Here is a 20,568-nt window from a genome sequence, read left to right as displayed (position 1 = left end):
TTGAGCCAATCTCTGAACCAAAGGGCTGTAGCTGAAGGTTGATTGTGGTTCAGAGTTACCCCAAACTCTTGAACCACCATACTGAATGCTCCTCTCTCTCTCTTTCCATCAAGTATATTCTCAAATACAACCCCTGCCTACTGGAAATGTCTGATACGAAATGTTAAAGCATAAATGCTGGTGGCCAGAGGCCCTATGCTGAAAGTCCCAAGAGGACTTCTGCTCTTGGTAATGGAGATTCAGTAATTTAGAACAAACCTCTGACTGAGGACAAATATAAGAGGTAGATAAAAATCTTTTAAAAACTGCTCTCAAAGGCACTGTTAGCTCTTGATAGTAAGCTAACAAGATCATGATGAATTATTGGGAGAAGATCTAGGAGAGAGAGCAGAAGCCCAGAGAGGTAAGCCCGGTAGTTGGGACCACTTCCCCTTTCGGAGTATGGGTTGGTTCTAGAGGAGTTGGCTGAAGGGCACATTGCATATTGCATGTGGCACATTGCAGGGCTTAATGCACCTGAGTTGCAGTGTGGAGCTCACCAACATAGGGATGAGCCAATATATAGGGGAGTGGCCTGATGAACCCAGTTCCTTTTGGGTTGGGAAAGTCTGCACCCTAGGAGCAAAATGAACAGAACCAGATTGTTCTCAAGGAGACTGCAATTCAGCTTCAAGCTCTCTCCAAGTCTGGTACTGGATTAGGTAGCTCCAAGTGTTGGCATCCGTAGATGTATAGCAGAAGCGAGCATAAATCCTTTCTGGAGGAAGGTGATATTATTCTAGTCCTCAAATTATTTTAGCAAACAATTTTTTGAAAAGAATGTTCAGCACACAATAAGAAATAACTAGTGCACAAGAAGAAAACAAGCTAAGAGAAAAAATAGACAATAGAAACAGACTTACAGGGACTACAGAAATAGCACTTATCGGACATAGACTTTAAAATATCTATGCATATGTGTTCAAGATGACAAAAGACAATATCAAGAATTTTGGCAGAGAAGTAGAACTATTAAAGGAAAAAAGGATATTCCAGAACTGAGAAATTTTTAATGTCGATTTTTAAAACTCGGTGATGTATTAAATAATAGATTACTCTGAAAAGCTAAAAATCTGAATTATGGACTGGTGAAAAGAAAATACCCAGCATAAAGCATGGAGAGACAAAACAATGGAAAACAGGAGAGTAGGAGACAGAGAAAATATAGTGAAACAGTATAACATACACATACGTGGAATCCCAGGAGAGGAGAGCGAAAACAAGGCAGAAATGATATTTAGAGATATAATGGCTGAGAACTTTGCAAACATGCTGAAAAATATTAAGCCATAGATTTAAAAAGTTCTATACCCCTAAGCAAATTACATTAAAAGTATATTACATGGGGGGCTTCCCTGGTGGCGCAGTGGTTGAGAATCTGCCTGCCAATGCAGGGGACACGGGTTCGAGCCCTGGTCTGGGAAGATCCCACATGCCGCAGAGCAACTGGGCCCGTGAGCCACAATTACTGAGCCTGCGCCTCTGGAGCCTGTGCTCCACAACAAGAGAGGCCGCGATAGTGAGAGGCCCATGCACCGCGATGAAGAGTGGCCCCCGCTTGCCACAACTAGAGAAAGCCCTCGCACAGAAATGAAGACCTAACACAGCCATAAATAAATAAATAAATAAATAAAATTTTAAAAATATATATATATATTACATGTATTTGTATAAAGACACACACACACACATCATCATCATCATCTCCATATCTAAGCACACTATTGTAAAAATACTAAAAAAAAAAAAAAGAAGACAAAGAGAAGATCTTAAATGCAGACTGAGGGGTGAAAAAACAATACCTTCAAAGGAGTAACAATTAGACTTACAGCTGACTTCTTCATAAAAATAATGGAAGTCATGGGCTTCCCTGGTGGCGCAGTGGTTGAGAATCTGCCTGCTAATGCAGGGAACACGGGTTCGAGCCCTGGTCTGGGAAGATTCCACATGCCGCGGAGCAACTGGGCCCGTGAGCCACAGCTACTGAGCCTGCGCGTCGGGAGCCTGTGCTCCGCAACAAGAGAGGCCGCGATAGTGAGAGGCCCGCGCACCGCGATGAAGAGTGGCCCCCACTCGCCACAACTAGAGAAGGCCCTCGCACAGAAACGAAGACCCAACACAGCCAAAAATTAATTAATTAATTAATTTTTTTAAAAAAAAGGTCCACATCAAAAAAATCTTTAAAAAAAAAAAAAATAATGGAAATCAGCAGACAATGGAAAGAAAATAATAGCCAGCCTATATCCATGAAAATGTCCTTCAAGAATGAAGGTGAAATAGAAACATTTTCAAATAAACAAAAACTAAGAAGTAATTAACATCAGACCCACACTAAAGGAAATAGTAAATGTTATTCATGCAGAAAGAAATGATCCCACATAGAAGTTCAAAGATACAGTAAGGTATGAGCAATGGAAATGATAAATATGAGTGAATCTAAATGAATAGCCAAACATTTGATTTATAAAAAATATGGCATTGATGAGCTTTGGGAAAAGGAAATATTTTTCAATAATTGGTGTTAGACAATTATATCCATATAGCAAAAAAAATACTAAGCTGACTCCATCTCACATTATATGGAAAAATCAATTCTAGCTAGATTTGAGTCACAGGATAAAAGGTAAAACAATAAAATTTCTAAATTTGTGACCTTATGGTAGGGAATGACTTTTTAATAGGACATAAAATTCACTGACCCTAAATGAAAAAATTGATATATCTGACTAGATTAAAATTAAGACTTTGTTCTTTAAAAATTAGGTGGTCAATACCAGAAGATTGGGACTTCCCTGGCGGTCCCGTGGTTAAGACTTTGAGCTTCCATTGCAGGGGGTGTGGGTTCCTGGTTGGGGAACTAAAATCCCACATACCTTGTGGTGCAGCCAAAAAATTTTTTTAAATTAAAAAAAAAATACCAGAGACACACCTACAAGAATTGAAAAAGGTTGCTCTGGGCAGTAGAAATTGCAAAGTGAGTGGGAACTGATGTTTTATTATAAGGTTTGTGATCCTGTTTGACTTTCAAAACTAATTATATGAATGATTTTCATTACAGTAAGTCCCCTACATACAAACCTTCAAATTGCGAACTTTCAAAGATGCAAACGTGCATTTGCATGTCCAATCACTTAAGTTAGTTCAAGTATCTGGCCTACATTGTCACATGTGTGCATCCTCTGAAAGTGGTTGTGCTTTTGTGTACTTTACTATACAGTACTGTATAGGGTACAGTATCTTTATTTCAAGCCCAGGGTGTCCTGAAGCAAGCATAAACAGCAGCAGTGATATAGCTGGTACTGTTAAGAAGCGCCAGGAATTGGAGGCCCAGAGGAAGGATGAAGAGAGACAAGAGGAAGAAGTAACTAAAGAACCGAAGAGATTCACGATACAGGAAATGGCAAGGGGGGTTTTCTTTATTTGAGGAGGCACTGTTAGTTTTTGAGGCACAGGACCCGAACTGTGCATGAAGGTTGCAGCAGCCGTTCAGAATGCAATCCAGTGCTACCGTGTCATCTATGATGAGAAAAAAGAACTGCTTTTTCCCCAGACGTCACTGGATCATTTTTTCAAGAGTGTAGATAGAATTGAATCCAGCAAGGAGCCAGAACCTGTGCCATCAACGTCAGGCGTGAGTGAAATCACAGCTTGCTCTCCATCTCCTATTGCTGACGATCCTTCAGCTCTACCGTCTCCCACCTCCTCTCCCTCCTCCAGTCAGTAGCTCTTCTTGCCCGTTCACTCGATGCCAGCCCCTATATGCCAGCCGTTGTACTGTACTACTGTACTTTTCAAGGTACTGTACTGTAAGATTAAAAATGTTTTCTTTATTTTTGTGTGTTTTTTTAATGTATTATTTACATGAAAAGTATTATAAACCTATTACAGTAGAGTACTATATAGCCTATTGTGTCAGTTGGGTACCTATGTTAACTTTGTTGGACTTACAAACAAATTGGACTTAGAACGCGCTCTCGGAACGGAACTTGTTCGTATGTAGGGGACTTACTGTGCAGAAAAGTTGTTACAGATGACAGCTATTATGATAATGGTTATAAATTTATATGCCAGCCTGAAAACATTCCACTCTTTGGAGCTATTGGACTAAGGCTCGCATTCTGCTAGACGCACAACCGCCTCTTACTTATCTGATACTTCGCTCTCTCCAGAGCGCTTTCTCAGATGATGAGGGGCTTCATTTGTCCCGCACTGCTTCTGAGGCTGTCCTGACTGCGGTCACTCTCCCCATTTTACAGACAAGGCAGTGGTGGCTTCAAGAGATGGAGTAACTTAGCAAAGTCCCATGGCCGGTTCCCTCAAATTTGGTGTGGAATCAGGTGGGGATAAATAAGGTGGTCACATGATTATTAATAAAGCAGCTGTGGCCAAAACCAAAAATTCCTGACACCCAGTCCAGACCATATGCAACCAGACATGTTTCCTAAAACGTGTTCAGAAGGAATATTCTGTGAACAAATGCTCTACAATCCAACACCAAATACTCCTTCTTAGAGGTTTTCATGTACACGTGCCATGTGGAGCTCCAAGAAATTCTGCAGTCAAAAAACCAAACAAACCTATTTAATCCATTATTTTGCAAACCTTGGGACCATGTGGTCTTTGTGGGCTGGGGAGACTCCCATTTACAGTGACGACCGTGAAACATAACTTGTGACACTGAGCTGGTGCCAGGTGAGCCCTGGACAAGCAGGGGAGTGGTGGGCAGAGCCGCCCGGTTCTAGAACGGAGCCTGGGGGAAGGGATGGCTCCTCTCTGGGAACGATGGCATCTAAATCATGGATGACAAGGATTCATCTGAGGAGTTCCTTTTAAAAATACAAATTCTGTGGATATATGTATTATATACATATAGCTGATTCACTCTGCTATATACCTGAAACTAACACAACATTGTAAATCAACTATACTCCAATAAGAATTTTTTTAAAATTAATTAATTTAAAAAACAAGTTCTCTGCCCATCAAAGAGACAATTCATTTAGTGGCGCATAGAAATCTATATTCTAAAAAAGCTCTGCAAAAAAATAAATAAATAAAATTAAAAATATAAAAGCTCTGCAGGGAATTCTGATGTGTGTCCACATCAGAGTTTGGAAACTCTGCTGGGGCTCAGAAGCCCTGTCTGGACTTAGCATGTGAAAATGGAGAAGCTAGTCTCTAAATGTTTATGCCATTTCCTAAAAATAGCAATAAACAGTATTCGAGAATTGAAAACCATGAAATCATCCTTAGAAATCACGGAGTCTCCTAATGAAAGCAGCCCCTCACTAGCGTTCTTGGGCGGATGGCGTTTTTATCCCAGTGCTGTGTGTCACAGCTCCAATCTTACCCTCCTGCTTTCAGTACTGGCGCCTCACATCAGCTCCCAGCCTCTGCGGCCGGGTCCGTGCCCTTGAAGTGCCCAGACTTGTGGTAGTGGATGCGAAGAGAGGAGGGAGAAAGCAGCCTACGGAGCATCGGGGGTGGGGGTGGGGGGGCCCCCCCAGCCGCCCTGGTCCACACACAGGACGCTGGCGAGGAACGAGCGTGTCACCAGCGCCATCTGGCGGCTTCTTCAAAACCCCGCTCTCCAGGCAGCAGAAAGATCAGGTTTTGGCATCTGGAGACGCCCGTGGTTACAAAGGCAGCCCTTCCGCGCAGGGCTGAGCATGGGCAAAATAACAGTTTCCTAAAGTTCTTCTTTCCATGACCCCTTTCTTTCTTAAAATGATTTATTTATTCATTCGTTCATTCAACAAACCTGTTTGCATATGTGCCGTGTGTCCCCCGCTCGTAGGGCTTACAAACTAGTTAAGAGATGCAGACAATTAGTAGACAATAAATACAAACCATTTCTGAATAATAAGTGCTATTTAGAGAATTAAGAGGGTGAGATGATCAAGTGGCCTTGAACTGGGTCATCAAGGAAGGCTCTCCGATGGAGTGAGAACGCGGTGAAGAGAAGTGGCCTCCCATGAGAAGGGCGTTGCTGGTGGACCTGGGATGTAGGAATAAGGAAAAGGCAGCGTCTGACTGTGACGGGAGGGGGGGAGGGAGAGAGGCGCCAGGGAGCCGGATCATATCGAGCAGGCTGAAGAGCTGGGATTTAACGTCAAGTGCTATTTGGAGGGGCAGTGGCCCGCAGCGGGAGAAGAAGGGTTCTCCAGGTGCAGAGAACAGGGCACCACTGGGTGGCAGAGCAGGCATCTCCCAAAGGACCTCCAGGTGGCATCGGCCACCAATCGTCAAGATTTCAGGAACACCGCACGCCCTCAGGGCTCGGAGGGTCTTCACAGGCCTGTTCTAATTACCCATCCAACATTCCCATCCCTCTTACAGCATCCTTGCTCATGGTTCTCATGTCTGATTGCCTCCACCATTTAGGGCCAATCAGAACAAGCCTACCTCCTTCTCCCCTGAGAGCCCTGTGTGTACGTGGGCTGTGACTCTCATGCTCGCCTCCTCCCTCCCAAGCCTCCCCTCCTTCACTGGGATGTGGGTGACAGGTGAGGGGAACTCGTTGCTGAAGAACTGAGGAGAAGCCAGTGCAGATGATCGGGAACCTTCCTGGACAATAAGGAGGTCTTTGGACAAGCGTCCCATTCTCTAAGATAGGGGACAAAAGGTGCCCATCTCTGTGAGGTGTAATCACACCAGAAAAACCAAGGAAATTACCTTTAAGTAGGAAAGTGATGGTATTAGTGAAACTGAGCAGGACCTGTGGGGCCCTCCCGAGCACAAAAGCCTTCCTGCGTCCCCCATTTCTTGTTTGTAGGGAAAAGGTTTTCAGCCTCCTAGACCTTCCTTGAGTTCCAAAGGGCAGATTCAAACAGTTACTAATTAGAGGAGTGAGGGAATGCAGAAACAAAGGAAAGGCAGTGAAGAAACAATAGTGCAGAGATGGGGCAGAGTCCTGGTTCCTCCTCAAGGGATATACAGAACAATATATAACAATCTCTGAGTTCTTCTACAGTAACGAAGGTCTCCACCCAGGGGGAGGACGGTAACTTCAGACCGAGCGGACTGGTTGCAACCAGAAGGCTGATGATTGAGATTCCTGGATCACCACCCTGTGACCTCCCCACCAACCAGTCAGAGGGAGGTCATACACCCTGCAGAGCTCCCCACAAATTTTGCCCATAAAAACTCTTCCCTGAAAACCATCGGGGAGTTTGAGCTTTTTGAGCACGAGCTGCCCTTTCTCCTTGCCTGGTCCTGCAGAAAACCTTTCTCTGCTCCAAACTGATGTTTCGGTTTGTTTGGCCTCACTGTGCATCAGGAACACCAATTTGGCTTTGGCAACATTCGTACACTATCCTGGAATACTCATATTAGGGTAGCAAAAATTTTTTCGAGTCCAACATTGGCTGCTTTTGGCTAGAAGCTATTCCAACGTGTTCTAGGTTTATTTAAGAGTTAAGATAGCCTTTGGCACCCTAATCATCATAAACTCTGGTAGGAAGAGAACCATTTCCCCCCATTAATCAGTATAAAACACTTGCTAAGTGGCATTGAGAGGAGCACCAAGAAAACAGGTAGTTCCTACATCAGGAGGGGCCAGGCAACAGTGAAATCCAGAGCCAGGGCAGCTCCTTTCAGAGAGTTCCGGGCGTCCAGCAGCTTTAACCTGTAGGGTCCAAGTAACATCAGTGAGATGGTTTCCTATACTTTCCATCCCCTTTAAGCTCCTGTAACTTAGAGAAGTGGATTGCTCAGGCACTAACCCATTTATGTTTCTGGAGGCTATCATCCCTTGGTACATAGGTTACTCTGTATGTTTGTTGAAAACGATTCAAGCCTTGATTTTTCCTTCTTTTCCAAAGTTGCTGTGGCCTTGAGGAAAAGGGTTCATTACATTTTCTCAGGCCCGCACTCTAAAATGCTTTGTAGGGTGGGTGTGAAAGTGGGAGGGAAGTCTTTTCCGGACACTTAGAACATCTCCATTCCTCTCTTCCAAGTAACTCCCCTTTACTACCTTGCAAGCAATTTTCAAATCTGACCTCCTTTAAAAAAGATTTTCTGACGAATTCTGGCAGCATCTAGTCACTCTGGCAGTTGAATTTGAAATAACTTAAGCTAACTTGCTTTCCTTTTGGGGCCATCAAGCAACACTACTAGTCCAAACGCGCTTGTAACACATGAAAGCAAAGCAAACAAGTGAGGTTGGGTCCATTCTTGCCGCTGAGGAGAGAGAACCGGTTCTATTCCAGTGTCCAGACTAAGGCTTCTGAGCTCACACGTTGCACTGCGTTACCATGGAGGACGGGCACCCGTCGGTCATTCGTTCACTAGGCACTGAGGCACATATTCCGCTACGGCCCTGTTTACGGCGTGAGAATATAATAGTGAACAAAGTCCTTGTCCTCGCGGAGTGCGCATTCTCGAGCAGACACGGGTGTACATGTGTAGCATAGGAAAGCGGAGGAAGTGGGTTGAGAGCAGTACGAGATGCTATTTTAGATGCGGGGGGTCATTTCTAAGGTGGTGACACTTGGGCAAAGACTTAAAGTGAGGGAGCAAGCCGGGTGAACACTGGGACCTGAGCGTGCAGGGGAGGGCCGTGCGTGCACAGGTGCGGCGAGGGGACGCGGCCCGTCTAGGGAAGAACCAGGAGCTGCGTGAGGCCGCAGTGATGGAGCGGGTGAGGGGTGGGCAGAGGGCTGTTGGACCCCAACAGCCCTCACAGAGCATCCGCCGCACGGCAAGCCTTCCTGCGTGTGTCGGGACTGAGCGAGGTACGCCGGCTCCTTACCTCCAGAGGCTTTTCTCCAGCCAGTGACCGGAGCCTCGTGGGCGCAGGGCCAGCTTCTCGCCACCGTCGTAGGTGCGCAGAGCGCCGAGCTGCCCGCTGCCCTGGGCTCGCCTCCTTCCAGGCGCGGCGGCCTCGCGGGGCCTGGGGGCGGCGGGGCCTGGAGACCAGCTCCGGTCCGGCCGTGCGCGGGAGCCCCTGCCTCGCCTTGGGGCCGCCTTCCAGCTCCTCGTCCAGGACCCTCCAGCCGCCACCCCGGGGACACGCGTCTCAGATGAAGCGGCCCAAGGGGGGCAGCCGGCCGCCGCACAGAAGATGTTCCCGGGATAGTCGCCCGACCTGCGGCGGACTTGGCTTGAGCAGAAAGTACACCGTTTTGGGGCGAAGGTACTGAGAGGTGGGTGACGTCACCACAGCATAAGCCTAGCCGAGCCTGAGGCGGGGGTGAGTTCCCTGCAAGTTCACAGCCCGGTGTCTTGGCCGGTCCAGGGTTAGGGTGTTCGTGACCTCTGAAGACCCCCTTTGGGCGGGCAGCACAGAAGTGATAAAAGTGCAGCCTCCGAGTCAGAGCGCTGGGGCCTGAATCCCCCAGACCTCCGAGGAGTGAGCTCGGGCACATCACTGAAACTTTCTGGGCCTCAGTCTCTTTATCTGTCAAGTGGCATAAAAGTAACAAAGCGACTTCACATAACTGTTGGAAGGCCGAGTTGGTATTAATACATGTAAACGCCTACAAGAGCCTGGTATATGGTAATCGACCAATAAATTGTTAGCACGATATTTGCCGTCACTTCAGTCACTACACTCTCTTCTCTGAATAAGCATTTTCCTTCCACGGATCTTGAATCAAGAAAAATGGTCGTGTGTTTTAAGAATAACGGAAAGACCCTTATAACTGACCCTAAGTTTTCCTTTTCAAAAGTGGAGAGACAAAGTCATCTCGCTTTAGCCCCTCTTGCGTAAAGCACGCTGTCTGTTTTCCCCTGTGATTCTTCTGCGGCAAGTCTGAGCGCGGCTCCTGTTCCGGCCACCGTGTGCTTTAACCAGCCCGCGAGCCGCTGGGGCCACACAATGAAGCCAGGCCTGCTGACAGCTGCTCCGTTAGTAGAGAAGGCACCGCTCCCTGGGGTCATGAGACCACTTCCCTGAGCTGCAGTTACGAGTCAATGGAATGGGACGGAGAGAACCCTGCTGTAGCACAGGACGGACGTAGCGTCATCAGTGGTCGTAACCCGGGCGATCTACGTAAAGGTGTCCGCAAAACAACCGCCAAGGATCTTCAGAAAGCAAGGGCTTCCTCCACTGCCAGTCCCACTCCAAGTCTCACTCTGAAGTTTCCTTTTAACCACTAAATTACATCTTGCATCTCTACTGGTCAAGATTCTCTTCCTGCAAGATATATGTCAACTATGTGAAACCTTCCAGTTTTTCAGAAAAGTTGACCCAACTGATTAAATTCTTAATGATACAATTGTATAAGCATAACATAACTTTTCCTTAACTGCTGTGTGGTCTGGCACCATCTCACAATACAAAGCCTGGATAACTTTTATTGGGTACTTGCTCTCTTGTTAAGCCCTTTAGGAACATCTATTGTCTAATTTAGTCCTCAGAGCAACCCCAAGGGGTAGGTAATATTATTATTATTCCCATTTTAGAGATGAGGAAGCCATGGCTTAGTATGAGTTTTAGAAATGGTTTTAGAAGGACTCAGTAGTTCAGTTAAGGGTTTTAAAACTAGTAGCAGTCGGGATTCAATTACCCAAACTTAAAGTCTGCTTGTATTAGAGACTACACTCGTGTCAGGAGTGCCTGGGTCTGGATCTCAGCTCCCTCACTCTTTACCAGCTGTACGACAGTGGGTGAAGAGTTGAACCTCTGTGTGCCTTGGCTTCATCTATAAACCCATGAGGAACAAATGAGTTAACAGATGTACAAGGCTTACACTAGTGACTGGCACTGTATATAGTAAGCATAGTGTCACCATTGGCTGTTAAAAACATTTCTATACCATTGCCCACAACTGATAAAATACATGAAACTAAAAAGTCAAATAAGCTAATTATGTGCTGGTAGTTCTTGTAAAAGTTTTGTTGCGAAAGGAAAGCAGATCACTTGGGTCTAAGAGTTATTTGTTTCCCCTGAATACAGTATTTGAGTTGACTGTCTGAATAGCAATATGTGTGAACTACTCTTCCTAACCAGCCTGAATGGCTCACACCCAAGACTTGACTATGTAAGTATATAATGGGAGTTAATGGTATGGAGTCATGAGCATCTTACCAGTTTTAGAAAATGTTAAAGTGTTTTCTATATTGCTTGTCAGCCCAGTTGGACCTAATTTCTATGTGTCATTGCTGTAAATAATTGAATCTGGGCTTAATGTGTAATCACCGGGGACAGAGAAATGAATGATAAACTTCTGTTCTAGCCATCACAAAAGTGACGGGGAGCCAAAGTGCAAATGCGAAAAAGTGGCGAAGCTCTATAAACTTGAACTGGTATTCCCTCTGCGAGAAGCCTATTACAGCTGCTGTCTAGTATTTCTCAACCACCTGTACCAGAATCACACAGTGGTTGCTAAAATTGTAGATTCCTGAGTCCAGTCCGAGACCTACTGAATCAGACTGTCCGGCGGTTGCTCAAGGAATCTTACGTTTAACCGGCTATCCAGGTGCTTTATATGGATTCCAAAGTTTGAGAACTTCTTGCCCAGTTTAAAACATGAACAAGTGGCTGAGAAATCTCAGGGTGTTTTGCAAAATGTTTTTAGGAAATGAAAAAAAAAAAAGGGCACTAATTGAATGACTTGATGACAGCTGAAGCTGTATGTGCCTGGCACTCCCTTCTCTCTTCCCACTGGAGTTCATGGTGGAGCTGGATGTCTTCTGTGGGCCAGCATTCCTCTATGGGGAGTTATTCACATGGAAAATGCCAGTCTGTCTAATCATGTAGCTTTCTCACAAAATGTCAAATGCAGGGAGAACTCCTAAGAGTTTTTGTTTCATTCTCCCTTCTAAGCATCTTATATAATAATCTCACCTTCTGAAACTCGGCTACCCAAGTACCTTGTTAGGAGAAAAGAATCAGAGGCTCCAAGTAATGAAAAACAGATGACACAAAGTCCCAATCTTTCAGGGCCCCAGTTCAGAATTTTTTTTGCTCACCTATTTGACAAGCTTATTTATTTTGAATGGTTATTTAGAGGAAGAGGGTGTTTTACAGGTACCACGTAGTGGTAGCAGGCAGTGACAGCAGAAGGAAAAGGAGGATATAGGAAATTAAAAAAAAAAAAAAACAAAAAAACCGCAAGAACATAATAGGACAGCGGTGGTAGAGCATTTGGTATAGAAGCGAACATTTTATCTCAGTGTGTCCCAACGGTATCACTATCTTGTGGTATAGTGATCTATAGATGTAAATGGTGAATCGTTAGATATACTGACAGCAAAGTTTGTGGTTTGAAATATATTCTGGAAATATTTTAATTAAAATATTTAAAACAAAAATTAAACCTCACAATTTTCTTTTTAAGAGGTACACTCTCAATTATGTGAGAAACATAGCAACTAAAATGTCTTATTTCAGGTGGATGCAGGTGCCCAAAGTTTTAATGTAATAGGGAGTCAGTATCACTTTAAAGTGTGCCTTTTCCCACAGGACCACGAATGACTAAAATCCCAAACACCACCAATGTATTTATCATTGATTCCTCAATGACAAATAAATATACATTTTTAAGAGGTAGGTACTATATTTTCATCAGTATGAAGGAAATTTGGTAATGAAATACTTGGTATTGAGAATTTCAGAAAATTAAGTAGAAGACCCAGTGGCAATGTCATACATGTCTTTAATCCCATCTGAGCAGTTTCCGTGGGAACACATGTTCAGGCTGGGAGTGTTTATTGAAAGCAGATGTTATATCTTGCTTCCGGTCTGGAGTGTGGTACACAGATATATAAAAGATGGCTGGCACGCCAGGGCCATCTGTACTAAACAGGCAACTTCCCTTTTACTGGCAAAAAGGGACAGGCCCTAATATTTTAGGATGAAGAATAATTTGTAATTTATCTTTCCTAGTAGGAAAACTAGGATTCCAATAGCTTAATATTGAAGTGTTTTGTTTTGTTTTGTTTTTCCTTCACAAAGTCCTGGTTGATATGAAGCATTTCTTCTGAGAACGTTGGCACAGGAAGGCGTCTGGACCCCCATCAGGCAGGTGGGTTACTGGCAGCAGCTGTCACATTTGAATGCTTTATTTTTATCCACAAACCACCTGGCCACAGGTGACTGAGTGTAGGAGTTGATTCTTTTCTGGTCATTCCACTCTGCAAAGTACACAGGATGTCCAAGATGCTGTGTGGGAATCTTTAGAAATGTGGTTGCTATTCAGAGCCCCCTTCTGGGGAACCCTAAGAAGCCAGTTCAGCCTCCTGGACACCGCAAGCGTGGGAGCCAGGCGGCAGCCCAGTGCACAGATGCCTGAGGGCGGCCCTACGTGCAGCAAGTCTGCCCAGACCCTCCGGTGCAGGTCAAGGTTTCTGCAGTTCTAAAGGTACTGTCTGACCTGGGGAAGAGTCGGCCAGGCAGCGTACTGTGACAGATAAAAACAGGAGGCATTAAGTCCCTTCCCTCAAATAAAATAATATTCCTTTTGGTATAATAGTCTGTGTCATACAAACGCTAATCTTTTGGTCTGAATACCCCCAATTACCCCATCTATTTTGTTATAATTCATATTAGGTTAAAAAGGAAACACATACACAAGGAAGTCTGTTTTAACCTGAAATAATTTTGTTGATATCTGAATTGCTTTCAGTGGGACATTTGCTTTAAACCACAAGGTATCTCCATCTGGGTTATCAGAGTACAAAATCCCTTCTCTCCCCCCACCCCCATCCAAAACAAAGAAACAAACAAAACCCCAAACCCACAACTCAGCTTCAAATAACTTTTGAAGAAATGAGACTCTAAATATTTACATATGGGTCAAGAAATAAATCACAAACTATTTACAAAAATACACAAGCTTATATGCATTAACAATTTACACCAGTTCACAAAAATATTAAAACATAAAAAAACACTATATAAATTAAAGTTAAGAACTCATAAGTATGATCTAAGACTTCCTAGGATGCTTCTCTCATGCAGGTCATGGTTGAAAAATCAGATTTTGCTACCTTGGAATCTAAACTGTAAAACAACCATTTTTATTCTTTGAACACTAACAGCACTAATCGAGAAAGGAAAAAAGACCCTCTGTGCACACTGACATTAGCTTGCACACGGTTAAAATATACCATTCCTGACATTTCCGTCACACACAGTACTAAAAATCACATGCCTCTAACCATTTGGAATTAACTTTCTGACATCCTTTTGCTTTCTTCATTACTTCTTACACACACTGCTCAGACGATACTTTGCCAACATATTGAATGGGTGACTGACAGGGCTGGGAACAGATATATGGACTTTGCAGGCTCCTTTTTTAAACTAAAGGGCAAATTTCAAAGTTACACTGTATATGTCTACTGCTGCTTCAGATGTGGTAATAACCTATTCTTCTATCCCCACTCACATTAATGGTCCCTCTTCTTTACAGGATTAGTCCTAGAATATTTCAACCTGACCCTTTTAAAAAATGCTTTGCCATTATAAAAACGTGCAGGCCCTATCCTGGGACCGTCCCCAGGGACTTGCATGTTTAGAAGGAAACTGACCACAGGAAGTGATAAGGCTCAGATGAAATTTACTGAAAGAAGATGGCATCTCCGGGGCTGTTAGCAAAGTCTCTGGCCAGACATCCAGGGAATATTTATTTCAATCAAACAAAGCTGTGGTATCAGAATTCTTCCAAAAAGGATAAAAATCTGGAGACATGGCTGTGAAAATACCAACAGAATTAAATTCTGGGCTTAATGCATAAGGCAGCTCCATTTCCTCATCATAATGCTCCACGTCAAAACAGTTACTCAATCTGTGAAGTCACACACAAGGTGAACCATGCTGAGGTAACCGGGTCACAGTGACCTGCCGTCTACCCACAATATGAGAAAGGGAAGGATACTGGCAAAGTCCTTCAAATAACTGAACCCAGAGTTAAGGCTGTACCTACACTAAGTGCAACAACTGTAGATTTTACCTAAAGTTTGTGTTTCACACTTATACCAGGAATTTGAGTCATTATTCTGTATTCAAAATATTTACCTGACATTTCTAAACCCATAGCACTTTAATAAAGTAACCGCCTTCAAGAATTAAGCTTAGTATTTATAAAATAGACCTTAGTTTCAGGAGTAAATAATGTGCGTGACAAATCCACACATGTTAAAATTGGACACCTTCAGCCACACCGTTCTAGGCTCTCAGTTCCTAAAGCCATCTGTATCTCCGGGTCACACCAGCTCCACTTCCTAGTCTCCCTGCTGTTGGTGAGAGCTTACAGGGCTTGTATTATCGCAGGGGGACAATGGATTGCCTACTGACAAAAAGATGGCTGTGGTTGAAAAAATATTAGTGCTGCACATTCACCAAAGAGCAAATTCCTGCACAGAGCTCTTGATGTGTGTGTGCTAAATGGAAGTATCCTATCAGGTTCCCTAACATTGTGACTATATACCAGGTGGGTCTGCACCTTTCATCTAGAGGCCCGAATTTCTGCAGACCTTTTCCATAATTTTAGGATTTCTACCATGATCTTTATTGAATCTCTCTGATCAATTCTGGGGGAACGAAAGAAAACCTTACAGCATATTTCCACATATAGGTAAATGTGTTGCTCTTAAAACTTTATTATTTTCTAAATATAAACCCTTAAAATGCAATCACATGATATTTTAGATTAAAAAAAACTGGCATGAATCCTAATCTTTATACAATTTCACAGCAATAATAGCAGCATGAATTTAGCCTCTTAGAAGATTTTTCTTTGCTCTAAATAAAATTCCAAGTTTTAAAAAGCCAGAGCAGCAACCACCCAGTGAACGGAATGGAATTCTCCTAGTATCTTCTACAGACTGAGCATTTAAAACACGTGAATGTATAAAAATCAAGTATTATAAAGAGCTATGGAATGACATGACAATCTCAACTCGTTTTATAAATACAGGACTGCCTTCTAGTCTGGCATACGTGGTGAGGTGGGTTGAGAAAATGGAATGCAACTTTCAAAAGAAAGTCCTGGGTATGAACATGTTTAACATGTCTCCAGCGTTGTAAGGACTATACCTGAAATGCTGGTGTGGATGGCAATTACAGTAAGACTGTGATCGCACAAGGACAGAGGGAAGAAACAGTACGTTCATTCCTCAGGGTGTAAACTGGTCACTGCCCAGAATTCCAGCAGGTGAAACGGGCTGTGCTAAGTGGTTATTGCAGGAACGCTCAGTTTACTAACAGATAACCTGTAGCTACTTTAAGAATTCCCAGGACACCTGGTTTAGAAACAAATTAACATGTAAATTTGTAATCATGATAAATTATGTGTTTATCCAGTCAAACCATGCTGTTTTGTTTTTTTTTTTAAATGAAAAACAAAAGTTGCTTCAGGAAAACAAATGGTGTGAAATATTTCACTAGGATCACAATTTACCAAATATTACTGAGAAAAAAAAAAAAAGAACTGAAGGCAGGCAGCAGCTTAGAACCACTGATGTCATTTTCTGGTACTAACAAAGGTCACTGACGTCCACCTAAGAAGTTTCTTTAATTCTAACTTAAAAATCCCTCTGCAGTGAGATGAGTCTCTTCACTGAACTGTGAGGAGAAACTATGGAAGGGTGTGAAAAGCATGGTTCAGCCCAGATCTAAGTGGTCTGACATTTTGTGATGACTATTAAATGCTTAAAGTCTTAATTCCTTTTTTTGTTATAATTTTCTAAATGTCCAATAGACTTATGTGAAGGATCAAGGAGAAGTTTTTCTCCACTCTAATATAACACACAGCCCCTTCTAAGACCGGGGGAATGAAGTGAGAAAAGCGGGTGTCCCTCTAGGCAAGAAGTGGCTACTGGGAAAGCAAGTGGGAACAGACAGGACACACAGAGACCTTCAGGGAAGTGGGCAGCAGCTGCCCTGAAGGACACAGAAAACGCTAGGAAGGACGAAGTCAAACTCAAATTCAGTTAAAGGCAGTCCTCAGGCTCTTACAAATCAGCCCTTATATATGGCAAGTATGGTCTGTAACAAATTTATGAGATTTTCAACACAGTGCTGTACAATCTTTCAGATCTTTAAATGACAAAAATGACACAGTCTGTAGATGGAAGAGGTGGTGATGAAGCAGGGAAGGGGGAAAAAGATGGCGATTTATTTTTCTTCTTATTTTTTAAATGTGGTCGGGGGTTTTGTAGCCTTTTTTTTTTTTTTTTTTTTTTTGGTTACTGAAAAAAATAGAACAGTCCACTGTCCAGCAGAGGCTGCTTCAACTCTATTGCTCCCGGGGCTCATTCCGCATGGACCTGTGTCTCAGAATGCTGCAAGGACAGCTCTGTGGGCAGGAAGGCGCCCTGCCCCAGAGCTGTAGCGTATGTCCTGTTCTGTGGGTGGGGAAAGCTGGGGGGCACATACGTGCCCATCGCCGCTGCTCCGAAGCCTCCTCGCTGGTGCTGGGGCGGGGAGTGGTAGCCCTCCAGGTTATCGTACTGGGGCCCGACGGTCCCACTGCCCTGGCGCCTGCCGTGTGCTTGGTACTGGTACAGCACGCCGGGGTCCCTCTCCACGTTCTGGGTGTGGTGGAGCTTCAGGCTGTGACTCCTCTCTGGCTTGGGGGGCGGGACTGCTGGCTGCGTGAGGTGTTCCCCCTCCTTGCAGCAGTCTCTGGAGTGTTTCTCTGGGGCTGCCATCTGCCTAGCCCGAGGCCTCTCCAGCTCCTTGGGGAGCCTCACCTCTTTGTGGTTCAGTCTTAGAGACTCCTGCCCTGATGGAACATATTTCCCTCCAGAGTTATGGTAGCTGACTGGCTCAGAAGTGTCCGGAATCCCCTTGGGCCCATAATCTAGCTGGCCGGCTCCCTGCGGGTAAGGTGGCCCGTTTTTTGATTCACACAGCTGCCTATGGCTTGCTTCCTGACGTGCCCTGTGCTCGGGGAGACTACAGCCCATGTCGTGCAGCTTCCTGTTCCTGAGGCTACTCTGCTTCTGAGGGAGGGTCGGCTTCTCTGACTGCCCACTGCCGTGTCCTCCGTGGTGGTGGGCTCTGTCGAACTCTGGCTCCAGATGCTTCCTATAGAGGCGGTCATCTCCCTCGGGACTGAGGGCCTTGGCTGGGTGCCGCCCCTCCTTTCCTTCTGCCACCGAGAGAAGTCCAGTTTTCCCAGGATCTGATTTACTCCGCAGGTGGATGACATAGATCCCACCCAAGTCATCTTGCACCACGGGGGTCATGTTGTCATACTGGGACATAACGGGCCCTTTCACCTTCTGCCGCGCACGGCTCTCCCTCCGGATGGACTGCAGGCGGTATTTTTCCATGTCCTCAAAATCCCATGAGGTGTAAGTGTGCTTTACGTCGGCAACTGGAGGCATGTTGACTACACTGTGGTCATTAGCAGAGAAACAGCCAGTCACGTTGGCCCGGGGACGTGCAGGAAAACCAGCATAGCTGTACACATTCTTTCCTTGCAGCCTAGGATTGTAGAAAGCAAAATCGCGGTTGGGCAGGCGGTGAAGGGGCCTCAACTGCACCGTGCTGTAGGCGTCCACGTCACACAGGGCCCCGTCTGGGCTGTAATAGGAACCAGAACTGGAATAGGGGCTGTAGCGGTAGTGCACCCGGCCATTCTCAAAGTAAGGCTGGAGCTGAGTCACGTGATAATCTGAGCGGGCCTGGGAGGACTGATATGGCTTATACTGGTACAGGGGTCTTGGGCAGTAGGCTGGTTCATCATCTGGGGGCACCTCTGTCCTCGAAATGGGGACAGAGCGAATCATGGACGACGGAGGGGTGTGGAGAGACTGCACCCTGCGGATGGTGGGGTACAGGGGCATTTCTTCGGAGTAACAACTGCCCCTAACGGAGGAGCTCAGAGCGGACACGTATTCGGCCCGGCTGCATGGCTTCGGGTGGTGTCCAGACACGTTTCTTCCCGGGGCCACGTACGTGTTGTACCGAGGACCCGCGGAGGCCGGTGTCTCCGATCTGGAACCGCACGCTTGGCGCTGCTCCACTCTGCCGTGATGAGGGGGAACGCTCTGGGGGCGGTACTGGCAGTTTGGAGTCAAACTGAAATGCAGACAGTTTTCTGGACCAAAGGGATCGGTGGAGACATCAGGCCTAGCAAAGGTGGAATAAGCAGTTTTCTGAGAGGCATGCTTGGCTTGCGGGACAGGGAGTGGTAAAGGCAAAACGTCCTCCACGGAGGCCGAGGAAGTCGTGACAAAGGGATGGTGCCCAGAGCTGCTGGACGTGTCTGCGCCGCCGGAGTGGATGGCAGCGGCGATTTTATTCTCCACGGTCCTGGTGGGGGGCCCCGGGGTAGGGAAGCCACAGGAGTGCACGGGGATGGGCTCGCCACGCAGGTGCAGCGGGGGGGCCCTGGTGCCTTCCCGCACCTTTTCGGGAAGGCTGGGCTGGGAAGCAGGGGCAGAGGCGGGATACTGTGCGGCTGCCCCGCCGTCGCCGACCAGGACGGGCGTGGGCTCACCCGGGGCTCTGGGTTCAGGCGGCCTCTCTGGAGCCAGAACTACTCCTTGAACCTATTGAAAGATGATAACATTATGAGTTTGTTTTTTCTGCTCCCCTCTATGGAATCAAACGCTATTAAATTCACAACTCACAAGGTGAGGCCATTTGGGCAGCAGCTTGAAATTTCCCAAGCTGTGCGGATACCCTGGACAGGACAGAGACCTGCCTGTCCCCACTGCCTTCTTTTCAGCCATCTGGCATAGCAGCCATCCCACCTTTGGAGAGCTGTTCCAATTTACGAACGACAGGTTTTCAACGTGAGATGAGGTGCCCATGACACTATCTCACTGTGCAGACCAAACAGAAGTTTAGCCAAATAACCACCAGGTTAAAAACATACACCTGGTCCATCTGTGTAGCTCAGTCTCAACACCAAGAACATTCTGTTAAACAAGAAGCATTGATTCTATCTGGAGAGGTTTTTAAAGTGACTCACGGCTGCCCAGTGGACAGTTTTCAGCCCCAAGTCCAGGGAAGGACAGGAAAGGACTCGTCTAGGTGGCATCCAACAGCCCCTGTCTCTCCCTCCCTCCTTGTGCTCCAGCTGGTCTGTGGCAGCAGAGGCCAAACGTGGTCCTCACTGCAGGGCTGCAAACACGCTCCCCTTGAGAAGCAGCCACTAGAACGAGCATCCCGCACAGAAGACTAGATAGCGAAGTCCTTTTAGTTCAAGGTGACCACAAAAACCCTTAGCATTCTGCGTATAACATTCTCTCATCAAAACAGGTGCTTAACTATAGAACAATCTGCTGGTTAATGTTGAGAAAATAAAAAGTCCTAGGACACTGTCACCTCTGATATTGCTAAAAAGTCTGTAAGGCAGAAAGTCTTTCAAATGTCCTGAGAATACAGCGCTTTGGTAGTGCAGACATGAGTAACTGGCAGAGGTGGTTGGACGACTTGCCCAGAGCCACAGTGAATCAGTGATGGAGCCGGGAAAGCCCTGCAGCCCTGACACCTAAGGCCCGGCTTGACTCGTTTGTTCACAATCTCTTCGTACTTCTATGAAGAAACTACCTACATGCTTGGGAACTAAAGGGAGCAGGTATCGTTCAACTAGAGCCATCGAGTAACCACGCCTTTTTCAG

The 20,568-nt window shown here is 45.5% G+C and overlaps 1 protein-coding gene and 1 long non-coding RNA gene across 13 annotated transcripts in view; one reads left to right on the top strand and one right to left on the bottom strand.

The window, feature by feature from the left end:
* The window catches only part of LOC309667632, a 34,251-nt gene that overhangs the window by 8,045 nt on the left and 5,638 nt on the right, over window positions 1-20,568 (top strand). The gene's annotated exons all lie outside the window — the stretch shown is intronic.
* Window positions 13,564-20,568, bottom strand: part of ARHGAP32 (Rho GTPase activating protein 32) — a 278,046-nt gene continuing 271,041 nt past the window's right edge. For all 12 annotated transcript variants that reach the window (XM_082476188.1, XM_082476189.1, XM_082476190.1 and 9 more), the window contains one exon: window positions 13,564-19,491. In XM_082476188.1, coding sequence (XP_082332314.1) covers window positions 17,242-19,491 — 2,250 coding nt within the window. In that variant the 3' untranslated portion in view covers window positions 13,564-17,241. The remainder of the gene's footprint in view (window positions 19,492-20,568) is intronic.

Source organism: Balaenoptera physalus (genome assembly GCF_965194825.1).
Source record: "Balaenoptera physalus genome assembly, chromosome: 10".
Taxonomy (NCBI): domain Eukaryota; kingdom Metazoa; phylum Chordata; class Mammalia; order Artiodactyla; family Balaenopteridae; genus Balaenoptera; species Balaenoptera physalus.
The sequence above is the reverse complement of the archived record's forward strand: the minus strand, read 5'-3'. Positions and strand labels throughout refer to the sequence as shown.